Source organism: Ursus maritimus, unplaced genomic scaffold (assembly GCF_017311325.1).
Source record: "Ursus maritimus isolate PB19 unplaced genomic scaffold, ASM1731132v1 scaffold_7, whole genome shotgun sequence".
In the NCBI taxonomy this organism is placed as follows: Eukaryota; Metazoa; Chordata; class Mammalia; order Carnivora; family Ursidae; genus Ursus; species Ursus maritimus.
Window position 1 is genome coordinate 56888218 of NW_024426885.1, and position 18789 is coordinate 56907006.

At 39.5% G+C, this 18789-nt stretch overlaps 2 protein-coding genes across 2 annotated transcripts in view; one reads left to right on the top strand and one right to left on the bottom strand.

The window, feature by feature from the left end:
- The window catches only part of DNAJC12 (DnaJ heat shock protein family (Hsp40) member C12), a 33644-nt gene extending 15224 nt beyond the window's left edge, over positions 1–18420 (top strand). Inside the window, exons 3-5 of the mRNA XM_008695934.2 lie at positions 7125–7264; positions 11390–11594; positions 17887–18420. Coding sequence (XP_008694156.1) covers positions 7125–7264; positions 11390–11594; positions 17887–17981 — 440 coding nt within the window. The 3' untranslated portion in view covers positions 17982–18420. The remainder of the gene's footprint in view (positions 1–7124; positions 7265–11389; positions 11595–17886) is intronic.
- LOC103667979 (60S ribosomal protein L36a-like) lies at positions 12293–15761 on the bottom strand. Its single transcript, XM_040624280.1, has 2 exons — positions 15646–15761; positions 12293–13208 (listed from the first exon to the last, which is right to left on the bottom strand). Exons 1-2 carry the CDS (start codon positions 15759–15761, stop codon positions 12824–12826), a joined length of 501 nt encoding a protein of 166 aa, XP_040480214.1. The 3' UTR covers positions 12293–12823.
- Positions 18421–18789: the final 369 nt, after the last annotated feature.

Here is an 18789-nt window from a genome sequence, read left to right on the forward strand (position 1 = left end):
AGCTCGCATGCAGGAACAGCTCAATGAATGTTGACAATTATGATTCAATGGACTTTCTTTTCTTGTTTTTATGCAGCATTCCAAGATTAATATTTTTTTTTAATATTAAAAGAAAGTGCACGTGCACTGGTGCACGAGAGCAGGGTGGGAGGGGCGAGGTAGAGAGAGAGTCTTAAGCAGGTTCCACACCCAGTGTGCTGTAGAAATTGTGTCACTGAGCACAAAACCTCCAGGCTGGTGCTCATGCCAGTCCTGTGTGTGTGTGTGACGGTGACTGTTTCAGGCCAATGCTTTATTAACTTCCCTCTGACCCTGAAGAAAGGGATTTCAGACTAAATTAAAGATCTGCGAAATGGTATTTTTGTTATTGATTTGTAGGCTGGAAAGACATTTGGATATTTGAAGGAGAGCTCCTTGTCCTTGCTAACTGATATCTTTCCATGTCTCCACGCTTTCTCACTTTAAAAACTCCTTATTGCTTTTTCCCCTTTGAATAAAAATAACACACAGTAATAAGTAATGTTGAAAGTGAAAGTCTGCTTATATCGCTCCCTGCCAGGGAACCACTATTAACAGTGGTATATTTTCCTCCAGATTTTTTTCAAAGTATGGTCTCTGACATCATATTTTTATTATTATTTTTCAAGTAATTGTAAGTGGCCTACATTTAAAAGGTGACTATAATAATACAAATTCAATTGTGAAATATGAATTTAAAATAACTTCTGTATGTTCAGAGTAGATGTAGGAGTTAAAACGGAATGTCTCTCAAAGGTCCCCATGTCATTTGCTCATATAAGCTTGTAAAATGAGATCTCTCTTCCCAGAACTGGTAAATGTTTATCTTGTGTGACTCATTTGATTAGCTGATATATTAAAGGACAAATATAAACCGAAACTCATTTTTATTAAATGTGGTGGCGAGGATGGAACAAGGAAAGGCCAGCTATCAGGAAAGATAATGGATCTTTCGCTTCTGCATACCAATTGTTGTTGAGGGATTGACATCAGAATAACCCCAGGCAGGGTTCTTTCATTCTGCAGACTTTGGAAAACAGGCTAACAGTAATGTGCAAAGAGAGGGTGACTCAGAGAGAAATATGTAAATCTTTATAAACACTGCTGTAGTGGTAACTGGCATGTGCATCTGTGGTGATAATTTAATGAACTTTTTATTCCCCTTGGAAAAAGTGACATCTTATTTGTACAGTAGGATATTTAAATTGTCGTCAGTGGTAGGAAGGATTACTCACTGGAGCAAGCTGCTATGGCAAGGTGCTTTTTATTAGTTTGTTTATTTTCCCGTAATTTTAATAGCCCCATCTTTAGGGTCTTCCCATTAACCCACTAATTGCTAACTATCTCCAGCAGTGATATTAAATAGTTAATGGCCTATTAGGTGCTGTGCTGTCCAGGTTTGGGACAGGGGCCTGGAGGGACCCTGCTGTGGCAGGGAGCATCTGGCTGTTGGGGGAACACTTAAAGTTGTGGTGTTTGGAGGATGGGGGCTCAGGAATAGCAATTCTTTACCACCTGGGGTACAGAAGTATGTCAGTATTGACTGTACGTTTGCCTTAACACCTTTTGAGAGACTCTCAGTTACTTCCCATGGGGTTTTTTCCCCCATGCGTTTTTTAAAAAAAAGATTTATTTATTTATTTATTTTGAGAGAGAGAGAGAGGAGCAGGTGAGCGGAGGGAGGGGCAATGGGAGAGGGAGAGAGAGAGAATCTCAAGCAGATTTGCAGTGAGTGTGGAGCCCAGTGCAGAGCTAGACCCCACGACCCTGCGATCATGACCTGAGTAGAAATCAAGAGTCGGAAGTTTAACCGACTTAGCCACCCAGGTGCACCCCCCATGGGGTATTTTTAAACACTATCAGGGCAATTTAAATTAGTTTTCCCATTGTTAGTATTAAAATAGTCCTAAATCACAAAATGTTTTAATGATAAGTGTCATTTCTTTGGTGGTTGGAGCTCAGGGAATAGCACCATATAATATCTTTCTCACAGTCAAAATAGGAAGCACTCACTCATTGGTTTATTGAACAAATACTTTTTGAGTACCTGCTGTGCTGTTTCAGTGCAAAGGACACAGCAGAGAACGAAACAGATAAAGTCTGTTTCCACAGTTTGTATAGTATGTAGGGGAGACAGATCATAAACAAAATCTACATAATGGCTGGGGCAAGTAGTATAAAGAAAAGTAATGTAGGGCAAGGGAGATAAAGGCGTGGGGCTGGTGGGCAGTCATTTTATATAGCATAGTCAGGGAAGACCCCCTCTACAAGACAGTATCTGAGATGACATCTGAAGGATTTAAGCCATATGAGTGCTTGGTGTAAAAGTGTTCTTTGTAGAAGGGATAGTAAGTGCCAAGGTCCTGGGGCTGGAGTGTGCTTGGTGTACTCGAGATGCATCAGGGAAGTTGCTATGGCTGTAGCAAGGGGAGATGGGGAGAATAGAAGAAAATGAGGTCAGAGAAGGAAGAGACGGTAGAGGGCATGCAGAGCATATCAGACCTATAGCCATGCCACTGATGGTAAGAATTTTTAATTTTACTTGAAGAGAATTGGGAAGTCATTAAAAGTCATGTTGAGCAAAGGAGTGGTAGTATGCCACTTATTTTTCAAAAGATCTGTCTGACTGCTGTGTAGAAAACAGACTGAGGCAAAGGCAGGGAGATCAGCTGAGAAGCTAGTGTAATACTCCAACCAAGAGAAGACGGTGGCTTGAACCAGAGTGGGGGTGGTGGAAGTGGCAGCAAGGGGGCAGATCTTAGATATATTTTAAAAGTAGAGCCAATAGGATTTGCTAAGGGATTAGAAGTGAGATGTGAGAGAAAAAGTCAAGGATGATCCAAGTGTATAGGAAAGTAATGAAATCTTTTCTGACTCCGCAAGCAGAACAAGTACTGCCTCTATGTTTCTGTCACATTATATTTGAAATGATTTGCTTATATGTCTGCTTCCTTACTAGACTCTGAGCTTCTCAAGGGCACAACTTGGAACTTATTGGTGAATGATGACATTTTATTATCTCTGGAGGTGGAGGAGAAAGTGGGGATTGGAGGATAGCATCCATGGCAGGGAAATGGAAGGGGCAAAAAGGCAGTCAGTGGAGAGCACCAGCTGGGGAGCCGGCCAGCTTGGGTTTGGTTTGTGGCTCCATGACTTGAAGTTTTGGGACTTTGGATAAGTTACATCAACTCCTGCAGCCTTAGGTTCTGTAAAATGGGAATAATATAATAATAATAATAATAATAATAATAATAATAATAATAATAATAATAATTCCACCTTATAAAGTTGTTGTGAAAAAGAAAGAAACCCTGTACTTATTAGCAATTATTTCCCATTGCCCCCTGCCCAGCCCCTGGTAGCCATGAATCTACTTACCCTCTCTTCAGATTTGTCTGTTTTTTTAAAAAGATTTTATTTATTTATTTGAGACAGAGAGAGAGAGCATGAACTGGGTGGGGAGGGGCAGAGGGACAGGGAGAAGCAGGCTCCCCACTGATCAGGGAGCCGGATGTGGGGCTCAATCCCAGGACCCTGACATCATGACCTGAGCCGAAGGCAGATGCTTAACCGACTGGCCACCCAGGTGCCCCTCATCTATTTTTTTCTTATAGATGTATTTATTTATTTTAGAGAGGGGGTAGGGGTAGAGGGAGAGTGAGACAGAGAGAATCTCAAGCAGTCTCTCCACTGAGCTCGGAGCCTGACTCAGGGCTTGATCCCACAACCCTGAGATCATGACCTGAGCTGAAATTAAGAGTCAGATGCTTAACCAACTGAGCAACCCAGGCACCCCTTTTTTATTCTGGATATTTTATATCAGTGGAATCATACAATGTGTGACCTTTCCTGACTGGCTTCTTTCATTTAGCATAGTGTTTTCAAGGCTCATCCATTCCGTAGCATGTATCAGTACTTCATTTATTTTGTAGCTGAATGATAATTTCATTATATGTATATACCACATTTGTTCATCCAACTATCAGTTGATGGAAATTTGAGTTGTTTCCATTTTATGGCTACTATAAATAATGTTATTATGAACATTCATATACAGATTTTTGTGTGGACGTATGTTTTTAATCCTTCTGAGTGTATAGGGTTGGAATTCTTAGGTCATATGTCAACTCTATGTTCAATATTTTGAGGAACTGGTAAACTGTTTTTCAAAGCAGTACACTGTTTTACAATCCTACCTGCAATGCATGAAGCTTCACATTTCTCCACATCCTCACAAACAAATATTTGTTAATATTTATATTTTTACTGTAGCCATTCTAGTGATTATGGAATGGATATATCTCACTGTGGTTTTAATTTGTATTTTCCCAATTACTAATGATAAACATTTTTGCATGTGCTTATTTCCCATTTATATATCTTCTTTGGAGAAACGTTTATTCAAATCCTTTACTAATTTTTAAATTAGTCTATTAGTCTTCTTATTGAGCTGTAAGAGTTCTCTATAATTATAGATAGAAATCCCTCACCACATCTATGATTTGAAAATATTTTCTTCCGTTCCATGGCTTGTCTTTTCATTTTGTTGATGATGTTCTTTGAAGCACAAAATATTCAGTCTTGATGAAGTACAATTTTCTGTTTTTTTTCTTTTGTTGCTTGTGCTTGTGCTTTTGGTGTCATATGTAAAGAGCTGTTGCCTAACCCAAAATCACAAAGATTTACTCCTATATATTTTCTCAGAGTTTTATAGTTTTAGCTTGTCCATATAGATCTATGATCCATTTTATCACTCCTTGGCATTTCGGTCAAGATCAAGTGTAGATCTATGGTCCATTTTGAGTGATTATTTGTTTATGGTGTGAGGTAGGGATCCAACGTCTTTTTTTTTTTTTTTTTTTGAGTGGGCTCCACACCTAATGTGGAGCACAATGTGGGGCTTAAACTCACGACCTGAGCTGAGGTTGGTTTTGGGATCAAGCCCCATGTTGGGCTCCATGCTCAGTGGGGAGTCTGCTTGAGATTCCCTCCCTCTTTCTTTGCCCTTCCCCCTTTCTTTCTCTCTCTCTCAAATAAATAAATACATCTTTAAAAAAAAAATACCTGAGCTGAGATCAAGAGTTGGACACTTAATTGACTGAGCCACCCAGGCACCCCCCAACTTCATACTGTTATATGTTGATATCCAGTTGTCTCAGCACCATTTGTTGAAAAGATGATTTTTAAAAAAGATTTTATTTATTTATTTGAGGGAGAGAGAATGAGCATATGAGGAGAGGAAGAGAAAGGGAGAGAATCCTAAGCAGACTCCATGGTGAGCCTGTGGAGCCTGATGCAGGGCTCGATCCCACAACCCTGAAATCATGACCTGAGCTGAAACCAAGTCAGACACTCAACTGACTGAGCTACCCAGGTGCCCCAGAAAGATGATTTTTTCCTCCCAGTTGAGTGGTCTTGGTACTCTTGTAGAAAACCAATTGACTTTGGGCACCTGGCTGGCTCAGTCTGTAGAGCATGCAACTCTTGCTCTCTGGGTTGTGAGTTTGAGCCCCACATTGGGTGTGGAGATTACTTAAAAATAAAATCTTAAAAAAAAAAAAAAAGAAAGAAAACCAATTGTCTGTAAATTTGAGGTTTATTTTTGGACTCATAATATCCCATTTATTAATGTTTGCTCTAATGCTAGTACCGTACTGTTTTCATTACTGTAGCTTTGTAGAAAGTTTTAAATTGGGAAGTGTGAGTTCTTCCAACTTTGTTTTTCAAAATTGTTTTGACTATTCTGAGTCCCCTGCATCTACATACGGATTTTTAGGATCAACTTGTCAATTTCTTTTTTTTTTTTTTTTTTTTAAGATTTTATTTATTTATTCGACAGAGATAGAGACAGCCAGCAAGAGAGGGAACACAAGCAGGGGGAGTGGGAGAGGAAGAAGCAGGCTCATAGCGGAGGAGCCTGATGTGGGGCTCGATCCCATAACGCCGGGATCATGCCCTGAGCCGAAGGCAGACGCTTAACTGCTGTGCCACCTAGGCGCCCCAACTTGTCAATTTCTGCAAAAAAAAAGGCACCTGGGATTTTGACAGAGACTGCATTAAATCTATAGAGCAGTTTGGAGAATATTACCATCTTAGCAATGTTAGGTCTTCTGATCCATGAACATGGATAACTATTTATTTAGATATTTAATTTCTTTCAAACTACTGTTTTATAGTTTTCAATATATAAGTCTTGCACTTCTTTTGTTAACATTTCTTTCTAAGTATTTTATTCTTTTTGATGTTATTGTAAATGGAATTCCATCCCTGACTTCATTTTCAGATTGCTCATTGTTACTGTATAGAAACACAATTGATTTTTGTGTATTGTTCTATAGAAAGTTTGAAATTCATTGAGAAGCAGAAGAGACATTGAAAGTGTTTACAAAAGGAACACAGATGGTTTCTATTGTACGCCATCTGGTCAGATAGATCAGTGACAAAGCTACCATTTATCAACCACCTACCATGTTACTTCCTGTGCTTAAGCCCTCCCAATAGCTTCTTACTGCTCTTACAACAAAAAACAGACCAGAATCCTTAGGCCTCTAAGGTCCTGGATGACTGGGCCCTTGTCTACTGTACAGCCCCATTCCTCGTTGTTCTTTCCCAGCCCTGTGTCCTCCTGTCAGATGGGCATTTTCTACTTTCTCTAAATTACTATGCTCCTTTCTGCCTTAGAGTCTTCATTTACACTGTTCCTCTAGCCTGATCACTACTCTTCCTCACAACTACCACTAGAAAAGGTAGTTTTCTTCCTAGTAGACAAAACTGTAATTTTTTTGATGTTTACAAATGTCAATCCCACTAAATAGTTCATGTCTACTGTTCGCACCTGTGTCATCAGCACCTGGAATAGCACTTGGCACATCCCCAGAGCTCAGTAAAGGGAGTGGATAAACTGTGAACCAGGCACTTTACATACATGATCTCCTTTGTCCTTGTGATTCACTCTACACATGAGGAAATTAAAGTTTGAAGAGGTGAACTGGCCCAAGGTCACATAGCCAGTAAATAACAGACCTATTCCTGTGAGATCACTTTGCTTGGGAGTTTGAAATAACTCCTTCAAGAGAGCAGTGCTCATCTTTTGACTTGTTTTCCAGTGGAGACTTTTCAGAAACTGCAGAAGGCAAAGGATATTCTGACTAATACAGAGAGTCGTGCCCGCTATGACCACTGGCGAAGGAGCCAGATGTCGATGCCATTCCATCAGTGGGAAGCTTTGAGTGACTCGGTGAAAACGGTAGGTTTCTCTCCGGGATGAAGTGAATTCATGAAGCTCAGGCTGCCCATGGATTAGACTCACATAGTAGTTTTTTTTTTTTTAATAATAATTCTTTATTATATTATGTTAGTCACCATACAGTACATCCCTAGTTTTTGATGTAGTGTTCCATGATTCATTACTTGCGTATAACACCCAGTGCTCCATGCAATACGTGCCCTCTTTAATACCCATCACCAGCCTATCCCAATCCCCCACCCCTCTCCCCTCTGAAGCCCTCAGTTTGTTTCCCAGTAGACTCATATAGTAGTTTAAAAAGTCAACAGGCAATAGGAGGGAGAAGACCAAGAAGCTGGTAGAATCTGGATATATGAGTTATATTTGTGTGTCCACAAATCCTGTGAAGGGGAATTCAATGGATTAGTACCGGAAGAGCTGATGACTACAGCTGTCAGTCTCCTTGGCTGTTTGATTCAATATACACACTCCTCACTAGCATTTATTGTTTTATACATTCTGACAACGGTGCTTTTCAAGTTGCTCATATAATGCTGCTGAATTTTGAACCAAAGCAAATTCATCTCCTCCATCTTTTTAGTTCATATGGGCCTGTTTCCTCTCAAGGATTATAAATTCCATAAAAAACAGAGCCTGATTAATTCAAGAAAGCTGCAAATTACTTTAAATTTATTCATGTTACAAATTCTGGTAAAAGAGTCATTGGATTGAAGCAGAGAGACTTTTTAAACCATTGTGTTCTCTTTCTTCATGCTATTAAAAAAATTAAATATAAGAATAATCACTGTAATTAGTTATACACTTACTTTGTTCTTACATTGACCTTTATAAATATATATTTCAATATGTACAAATTATATATATTTATATATTATTAAATGTATTACATACAAATATGTATTAGGAGGGGAGGGGCATACAAATATGTATTAGGGAGAGAAAGAATCTTAGGCAGGCTACTTGCCCAGCGTGGAGCCCAAAGTGGGGCTTGATCTCACAACCCTGAGATCATGACCTGAGCTGAAGTCAAGTCAGACACTTAACTGACTGAGTCACCCAGTCCCAACCTTTATATATCATAGAGAAAATATGAGTTGGGCTCAGGTCATGATCTCAGAGTCCTGACATCCAGCCCTGCCACGAACCCTGAGCCCTGGGTGGAGCCCTGGGTTGAGCCCCCACATCAGACTCAGTGCTCAGTGGGGAGTCTGCTTCTCCCTCTCCTTCTGCCCCTCCCCCTGCTCATGCACACACTCTCTCTCTCAAATAAATAAAATCTTTAGAAAAAAGAGTTAATAGGAACACATTTTTGGTGAATTGATTGTTTGACAAATTGATTGCTTTTGGGAGGGCTTGTTGGGACTGCCAATTACCCTCACATGGGTCTATTTGTCTACTGATTGTTTCTGGGTTCCTGGGCTTGGTGAGGTGCCCTTGGGGTGAGTCCAGTTGGCTACAAACGACTGGGGAAGCTTCCTACTATACGCTTTTTGTTACACTTTCCCCAATCAGATGAGAAACAGTGCATAATTCAACACCTTCTGGGCCTGTGCAGAAGGCAGTCTGTCCTAATAGAGGAATTGAATGTTATCCAAAACCCGGTCAAAGATCACCCAGGCAAGTAAAAAATTCACTCATGTTGATCCAGAATAAAAACAATGAGTCAGTTTTGAATAGTTATTCAGCTGATCCATGGCTCACATGAGTCAATTGATCTTTTTCTATTTGTTTATTTTTTCTGTTTGTCTATTTAATGTTTACTGTCATGTAGGTACAATGTTTAAATTATTAAACAAGGTCCAGAATTTAATTAAATTAAATTACTTACTTAATTTATTGATTTTAAAGATTTTATCTATTTATTTGAGAGAGAGAGAGAATGCATGAACGGGGTGGGGGGAGAGGCAGAGGGAGAGGGAGAAGCAGGCTCCCCACTGAGCAGGGAGCCCGACTTGGGGCTAGATCCCAGGACCCTGGGATCATGACCAGAGCTGAAGGCAGACGTTTAACCAACTAAGCCACCCAGGCGCCCCAAGGTCCAGAATTTTAAAAAATTACTTCCTAGGGGAAAAAAACACATTGAAGAAAGCTGGTAAACAAGTTAATGGAGAAGGTAGAATAAACAACATACTAATTTCATGGACTGAGGACAGTGGCCTTTGCACCCAGGCTTGATGTCTGTTTAGCGTTAGTTCACCCCCTGCACATAGTGATTTTTTTTGTCTGATGCAGTTCATTATTTTGCTGTACAGACTGTCCTCTTCCTAATCTCCCTCTTAGTCTCTATCAACTGCTTTCATTTGATATTTTTACTGATGATCATTCTGTTGAACTGAGTCATTCCACATGAGTTTGCTTGATGTTCAGTGTTGTTCTGCCCAGTTAATATCTTAAGGGAGCTGAGAAATACACTCTGTGAACACAGAAATGAGACCTAATTGTGTCCCCGCAAACCAGGCTGCTTAGCGTCGCTCTTACATTAGTCTTTTGATTGAAGTACAAAGCATGAGAGGCGCCTGAATATGAGGTTAGATACAGTTTGGATATTTCCCCTGTATATTTCTTTAATGGGATCAGCAGATACAGGGGTCGGATGATAAAATATTTTATTCTTATAAAGTGGATGGATGAGTAAAACTATTATCTCAGAATATCTTCGAGGCTATCAAAACATTTACTGTAGGTAAGTCATTAATCCTCAACACCATCTAAGGAAAATAGTCCGCACTTTTTTCCAGGAAAGATGTACTGAGGCATGGAGTAAATACACTGTACAGGACACTTAACTGACTTGTGAGGTTGAAGGACCACATTTTCAGCTCTTTGGGCCCTGAATTCTTGAATTTCTTACTTTCTAATTTTCACTGACCTTCCCAATATCCTTTCCCTCCATGGAGAAAGCCACTGGCCAGTCTCTTCTACTCTGTGCACATGCAGAAAAAGGAAGAAACCAAACTAAGCAACAACAGACGCAAACCAACCAAACCAAAAGCAGAGTTTTTGTACCAGCTAAGGCCACTGCCCTTTTAAAAAACTAACATTAAAAAAAAAAAAGATTTTGTTTATTTATTTGAGGGAAAGAGCACGAGCTGGGGGGAGGAACAGAAGGAGAGGGAGAAGCAGACTCCCCGATGAGCAGAGCCTGAATCAAGGCTCGATCCCAGGACCCCAAGATCATGATCTGAGCTGAAGGCAGACGCTTAACTGACTGAGTCACCCAGGCACCCGTAAAATTAACATTTTAAAAAAAGATTTCATTTTTATTTTTTAAAAAGATTTACTTATTTATTTTAGAGAGAGAGGAGGTGAGAGGGTGCAGAGGGAGAGAGAGAGAATCCCAAGCAGACTCCCACCGAGCCCGGAGCTCTACGCAGGGCTCCCTCTCACGACCCTGAGATCATGATTTGAGCTGAAACCAAGAGTTGGACACCCAACCTATTGAGCTACCCAAGTGCCCCTTAAAGATTTTATTTTTAGGTAATCCTCTCACCCAGTGTGGGGCTCAAACTTGCAACCCCGAGATCAAGAGTTGCATGCTCTACTGTCTGAGCTGGCCAAGTGCCCCATCTTTCTTTCTTTCTTTCTTTCTTTCTTTCTTTCTTTCTTTCTTTCTTTCTTTCTTTCTTTCTTTCTCTCTGTAGGCTCTAGGCCCAACCTGGGGCTCAAACCCACCACCCTGAGATCGAGAGTCACCTGCTGCACTGACTGAATAAGCCAAGCACCCCAAAATTAACATTTTTATTTTGAAATAAAACCTACAGTAAAATTCGTAATAGTAGGTCAGGTTTTACCACACATTGAACTTTAAATACAGAATACTATATGATATTGATTTTATATTATGTGTCTGCTTTTTTTTTTTTTTAATGATTTTTTATTATATTATGTTAGTCACCATACAGTACATCCCCGGTTTCCGATGTAAGGCTCGATGATTCATTAGTTGTGTATAACACCCAGTGCACCATGCAATATGTGCCCTCCTTACTACCCATCACCGGTCTATCCCATTTCCCCACCCTCCTCCCCTCTGAGGCCCTCAGTTTGTTTCTCATAGTCCATAGTCTCTCATGTTTCATTCCCCCTTCTGATTACCCCCTATGTGTCTGCTTTTTATTAATGTAGTCAATGCACTGGGCTGTCAGAGGTAAGAAAGATCTGATGCTGGAAGAATCTGACCAGCCTCATACCGACCAGATTGAAAATGAGGAATGGAACAAGCAAAGAGAAATAAAGAAAGAGGAGCTGGGTTCAACCACAGAGAAAATGGAGGAAAAGGAATCCAAGTCCTTGGAGAAGTCATTCTCCCCACAAAATCCCGATTCTCCAAGTAAGTCAAGTCATGTAGCCTTGCAGAACAAGGGTCTGAAATTAAAGGGCTTGGTTTATACTGTATTTATTTTCAACGTCTTCCAACTACACAATAGTGCCAAATTTGAGGATTGCTTTATCACCTTAAAAGATACTTAACTCCGACACAGAAACTGGAAGACACATTCCTCAATACATTCCTTGTAAGGGAAAATTTGAGGCATTTCTGGGAGTGTCTTCTGCTGGACTGAAGTTAACACTGCCATTTACTGGGTGTTTACTATGTACAGGAATGTTCTTTATGTGCATTACTTTACATGTATTATCTTGTCTTACATTCATTTCATATACATTAATTTATTTAACCCTCACTACAAGCTTGTGAGGTTGGCACCATCCTCATTATTCTCATTTTACAGATGAGAAAACTGAAGTCCAGGGAGGCTGAGTAATTTCCCCAAAGCTCCGCAGCTTGTATACAGCAGGGGAGGGGGCTGAACTAAAGCAGCTTGGCTTTAGAGGCTGTTTGTAAGGCATTGCACTATCTTGAGAAGGTACCTCATTTGGAAGTAGCTCTGTAGACTATTTTTTTTTTAAGGTGTTATTTATTTATTTGACAGAGAGAGATAGCGAAAGAGGGAACACAAGCATGGGGGAGCTGGAGAGGGAGAAGCCGGCTCCCCGCTGAGCAGGGAGCCTGATGCAGGGGCTCAACCCCAGGACCCTGGGATCATGATCTGAGCTGAAGGCAGACACTTACTTAATGGTTGAGCCACCCAGGTGATTGAACCACGCGGGCGCCCCCTCTGTAGACATTCTGAATGATACACGGATCCACCGAAGCAGGGCATTGTAGGGGTGCCGTTCCCAAGCGACACTGTCTAGCTCTACTGCTTCCGATCTGTATTCCTTGGTGAAAGTTACTTAACTTCTCTAGATTTCGGCTTCCTCATCTATAAAATCAAGATCATAATACCTTCTCATAGAGTTATCATGAAGATTAAATGAGATCCGTGCAAAATGCTTAGCACAGTGATTCACCTACCAAGCCGGTCTCGGGTTAATGTCAGCTACTGTGATCATTTCTTTGTGTCTCCAGCCATCCCACTGCGTTGATCTTGTGTAGGTGTGTTATGCACACACACTGTCATTGTCCTTCAGATTCTTGCTTGATTCTCAGGGTTGTGATTTAGGATTTAGCCTCTATTTATTTATTTATTTGAACAAAACCTCAAGATTTTATTGTCTTCATAATATAACAAAATATGAAGCTTGGAACTGGATCACTTGGCCCTTTCTCTTCTTATCTCCTCCCAGTTCAAAATGCTCGCAGCTCCTAATAGCCAGCATTCTCTTAGATCTGCAGTTGGGCTCAGTACATTCAAGCCTCAGCACAGTCTTCTTTGTAGTTTTAGCCTTCTTCCGGAAAATTGGCTTAGTCTGCCCACCATAGCCACTCTGCTTCCTGTCATAACGCCTCTTTCCCTGGGCATAAAGAGAATCTTTGCCTTTCTTGTATTGTGTCACTTTGTGGGGCTGGTGCTTGCCACACTTCTTGCAGAAAGTCTGGCGGGTTTTAGGAAGGTTCACCAAGTTTGAGAGAGCGCTATCAGCACGGAAAGCAGAATTTAGCCTTTAAATCAAAGGCTCCTGAAGGTCCTTGAGTCCTTGAATACTTACTGAAAAAAAAGAAGATAATTAGATAGTTCGTGGTGAATTATAGACTTTCTAGAAATAGTCACTTGAAATCTCCCATAGGGGAGAACCTCTATACGCGCATTACCTGCTAAAGATTCTTAGGCTGTGATTAAGGTGTTTGTGCTGATTACTCAAGATATCCTTTTGTGGCGTCCACACGTTGGTTGCATCAGCCTCCTATCTGGGCATGGTTACAATGTAACAAACTGATCAAAGCAGAAGCCCGAATTTCGGAAAAAAAACAGTGTTTTAAGCAAATACACGTATACAAACACCTACGCACAGGCACACACAAGCAAACATATAAATATTTCTCTGTTCAGCCCTGGAATGTTCAGATCCGAGCTTTCTGAACCCCTGGGGCTTCCCTGTGACTCTGTTTCAGATCCTAGTCTGAGTTCGTCAGAACTGGGGGGAGGGGCAGCTGATCACTTCAGAGACTCAGGCACGAGGCTGGAATCCCTCCCATCAGATTGTATGAAATTTTCTCTTCCTTTAAAAGAGTTATTTAGATATTTAAAAACCCTAAAGTAACAGGAGCTTGTTATTCGAAAATTCCAAGAATCATATACAGACAATGACTTAGTGTCTACCCCAGTCTCCCATTGTTCTCTGCTTCTATTTCCTGAAGTAACAATGCAGATGCCCAGAGGCGTCTCCTTTCACATTGTTCTCTATGCTAATACAAGCATATAGAAATATACATTCAGGGGCGCCTCGTTAAGCGTCTGCCTTCGGCCCAGGGCGTGATCCCAGGGTCCTAGGTTTGAGCCCCACATCAGGCTCCTCTGCTGGGAGCCTGCTTCTTCCTCTCCCACTCCCCCCTCCCCCTGCTTGTTTTCCCTCTCTGGCTGGCTGTCTCTCTCTGTCAAATAAATAAATAAAATCTTAAAAAAAAAAAAAGAAATATACGTTCACTTATGAGGGCTTTAAAAATAAGAAGGTATTATATTGCTACCCAGTGCCTACAAGCACAAACTCTGGAACTGGATCTCTGCTTTTCCACTGAGTTGCATGACTTTGGGCAAGCAAGTTAATTTCTCTGTATCTGAGTTTTCTTCTTATACAGCCAAAACATTAGTGTCTACCTCATATGGTTTTTTTGAGAAGTAAATAAATTATGTAAAATATTAAGACCAGGTACCTGGTAGGTGCTTTTTTTGGTGTTAGCTTTTATTATTATGGGGCTTCTCCTTAGACTCTTATATTGAGAATTAACTCTTCCTTTTATTGTTATTTTTATTTTTTTTATTATGTCCTTTTAAACAGCAGATAAGTATTCCACAGGATAGATATATTGTAATTTACTCAGAATAAATTGTGATGTCAGGATTTTGTTTTTGTTTTGTTTTTGTTACTCCTATTTTATTATTATTATTTTTTAAAATTCCAGTGTAGTTAGCATACAATGTTATGTTAATTTTGGGTGTGCAGTACAATGTGATGTCAGTTTTGATGCCCTCACATGGTGAAGTGTATTCTCTTACGGTGACTGAGGAATGAAGCGGCGGGGGTGGGGGGTGGGGGGGGGTGGGCAGTGAGAGGAGGATCATTGTTCTGTGAAGCTGTCGTTGGAGAATAAGAATTATGAAATTTTACTAAAGGCCGCACTTACTGTTTCTTAATGACGTTTAAGAGATTATTGGTTGTAATGAGTAGCACCATCAAGTTGGAGTTTGATTTATCAAAGTGTAGTTGTATGATTATTTGTAACTTTATTTTACTGCACTGTAAATTTCTGTAACATCAACATTTAAGAAATATTATTCATGTCAGCTTTACCAAGTCTGGAGTGGCTTCTCACATATCTTTTCAGCATATTCATTAATTTCCTTAAGCAGTGGTTAGTATTTACTTTGGAGTTTGCCTTTTGATGCCTCTTCCGTGATGAACATCTGTCAAATAGTCCCCATCCTTTTAAAAAAATTATTTATGTATTTGAGAGGGAGAGGGAGAAGCACTGAGCAGGGAGCCTGATGCAGGACTCGATCCCAGGACCCCAAGATCATGACCCAAGCCAAAGGCAGACGCCCAACCAACTGAGCTACCCTGAGGCACCCTGTTTCTTGATTTTTAAAAACATTTATAAATGGTGTCATGATAAATACTCTTATGGTTAAACCCTTGAACACATCTGTGATTATTTCCTTAGGGTAAATTTCTAGAAGTAGAATTACTGGGTTAAAAGTTTATACATTTTAATGAGTTTCATAAATTTTTCCAAATTGCCTGCCAGGAGATTTTTGCCAACTTACCCTCCCTCTAGTAGAGAAGGAAAATGACCTTTTCTCTAGTTTTTAACAAAGTTGTTTAGAATTAAAGAAATTTTACTGTTGTGGAATAAATTATTTGTGTATTCAGAGATTCTTTACCATTGACCTTTTACTTTTGGTAGCTGTTTGAAAGGTGTTTCCAATTTCTTTGCAAGTGAATTGCCCAAGTTCCCACCACTGGAGGCATCTATAAATATCCTTTTATTATTAATCATTTAAGCACATGAGGTTCTTTCATCCATATAAACTAATTCTTGTTGATAAGAATTCAAAAGTCAGCTCTACAAATCAAGAAGAAAAAGATCAATAATCTGAAAGAAAAAGGGAGGGAAACTATATAAATAGTTTAGGAGAGAAAATAAAGTGGCTCTTAAACATGTACAAAGATGTTTTGCAATGTAATTAGTGAAATATAACTTCTCTTAATGTATGCTTCTGTGAATCAGTGAGACACAGGATCAACCATCCAGTGAAAAACAACAACAACAACAACAAAAAAAAACCACACCAAACCAAAAAACAAGCAAAGGAAATGAACAGATAGTTCATAGAACAGAAAATACACAAATAGCCTTGGGACGTGAAAAGATGCTTAAACTCACTCATAACAAGAGAAAGGCAAAATAAAACTACATTGTTTCCTACTCATCCGCCTGGCAAAGGTTACTAAGTTTATTAACACGGTGTAAAAGAGGGTGTGGGAAAATCAGCAGCTGCTGGGTCAAGCTTTATGGAGAACTGTTTGGCAACGTTTCTTAAAACTACAAATGCACAATGACTTTGACCCAGCAGTCCCATTTCCAAAATTTTATCCTACAGATAATCCATGTGCAAAATGACACGTGTGCCATGTTATTCATTGCAGAATAGCAAATAAAATGCCCCTCAGTAGGGTTGAGCTTTTGTATATTGTACAATAGAATACTCCTCAACCGTAAGAGAGAATGAGAAAGCTCTTCATATACTGATAAAGAGCAATCATCTAAGATATATTAGAAACAAAAAGTCAAAATGCAGGATAGTGGACCATATGTTAGCGTTTAGGATAAAGGAGTGGGGAGGTGGTGTTGGAGAATGTATGCGTGTATTTGCTTGTATATACCTGGACTATCTCTGGAAAAATAGGCAGGCAACTGGTAACAAATTTGTTTACTGGGAACATCAGAGGAAAGGAAGGGTAGAAGACTTTCGGAGTAAATCTTTGTGCCTTTTGAATTTTAGCCACATAAATATATTGCCTACTCAAAAAATAAAAATTTAAAAAAGGGAAAAAGAAATCTGGGATCTACTCCTCATTTTACCATTACATCTTGTGACCACAGAGAAGTTCTTTCTTTTCTTTCTTTTTTTTTTTAAGTGGGATCTCCCCATATATAATATATAAATAAATGAATATTTAATATCAAATATTCACAAGGGCTTTATAGAAAAATAAGCAGGGTAAGGGGACAGGGAGGGTTGGAGGTGGGGGCTGGGTACTATTTAGATCAAGTGGTCAGGGAAGGAAGCTCCTTAGAAATCCAGAATTGGGGGTGCCTGGGTGCTCAGTTGGTTAAGCATCTGCCTTTGGCTCAGGTCATGATCCCAGGGTTCTAGGATCGAGTCTGGCATTGGGCTCCTTCCTGGGTGGGGAGTCTTCTCCCTCTGCCTGCTGCTCCCCCTGCTTGTGCTCTCTCTCTCTGACAAATAAATAAAATCTTTAAAAAAAAAGTCCAGAATCTCAGGCTCCACCCCAGACATCCAGAATCAGAATCTCTAGTATAACAAGATCTCCAGATAATGACTATGTGTATGGAAGTTTGAGACACCCTGGTCTAGCTAATTCCTTCTCATGGTCACTTTGAATGTGACTTCCTTCCCGAAGTCTCTCACTCTACCTTTATTTTACCTAGTCCACACTGAATGCCTTTCTCTGGGCTCCCATTCTCCTATGTGTTTCCCTCACGAATAGTTTTTTTTTCCACATTAATAATTTTCTGGATTCTTCTGTGGACATGCCCCCCCCCCCCCCCCCCAGTCAGGAGACACGCACTGCTGTCTCACAGTACTCAGAATAGAGGCTGGCGATATGTAATAGGTGCTCAATAAATGTTTCTTTACAAATGAATAAATGAATGGATGCACCAGGCCAAATCAAAGCTTGTGTGTGCAGAAAAAAGAATTCAAAAGTCTCCTTAAGATAATCAGTTTCTATAAGATATTGATAATCCATATTAAAGACTTACTCTTGCCTTTTATTTATTGTAGTGAAAACTTATCAGCAAGCTATTTTGCCATGACACTGTGACTTTTCTTTTCCAACCTCTCTGATTTTAAAATCTTCTCTTCTGTGCTTTAAAGGTCTTTCAGATGTGAACTCTTGGCACTTACGTTTCCGCTGGTCTGGGGATGCTCCCTCTGAACTCCTGAGGAAATTCAGAAATTATGAAATATGAAAAGTCCCTGCTCGATAGGAGAGAGAGCAAGACCATCTCCTGTGCTGCCAACGAGTCTTTGTTTAAATCTTAAAAATGTTATGTTTCTCTGTCGTGTTTGTGAATCGCTCAGTACAGATAGATTCCTCCATCCTTAAACCCATTTTATCACAATGTGTTTTTTAAATGAGAAAACTTTCAGACTAGTTTCTTTCAATATTTGAATACATTAAAGCTCTTAGATCCAAAGTAGCTTGTATGGTGTGTGTTTTTCTGTTAATGTTATTTATAGAACTCCATTTTAAAAAGCTATCTCTGTATTTAAATAATTCATTGATATATCATGATCTCTCTTAGTGCTGGTAGTACAAGAAATGTTTTCTGACTCTTGACTTAAAATGAAATGTGAAATTACTTGTGTAAACCCCATAGAGTGAAATAAATAACTTCCCAAAATTCACGATGAATTTGTAGTTTAACTGTATTTTGAAAATAATTTGATTAGATATTTGTATTTTAAGTTTAATAATCATAAATTTAAAAGGTTATTATTTATTTGAGAAAACATGTTTTTACAAGATTTCTTTTGTTATATATAGCAAGTGATAAATTTATAAGCTATGTTCTCACAATGAGAATAGGCCTGTTAGGTTGGAATTATTGATGGTCATGTGTAGTCTGTGATTATTTTTTAGTTTGCAAACAAGTAAATGAAAAATTAAGAAGAAAAACAATTTTATTTTATTTATTTATTTATAAAGATTTTGTTTATTTATTTGAGAGAGAGAGAGCACACATGCACAAGCAGGGGGAGAGGCAGAGGGAGAGG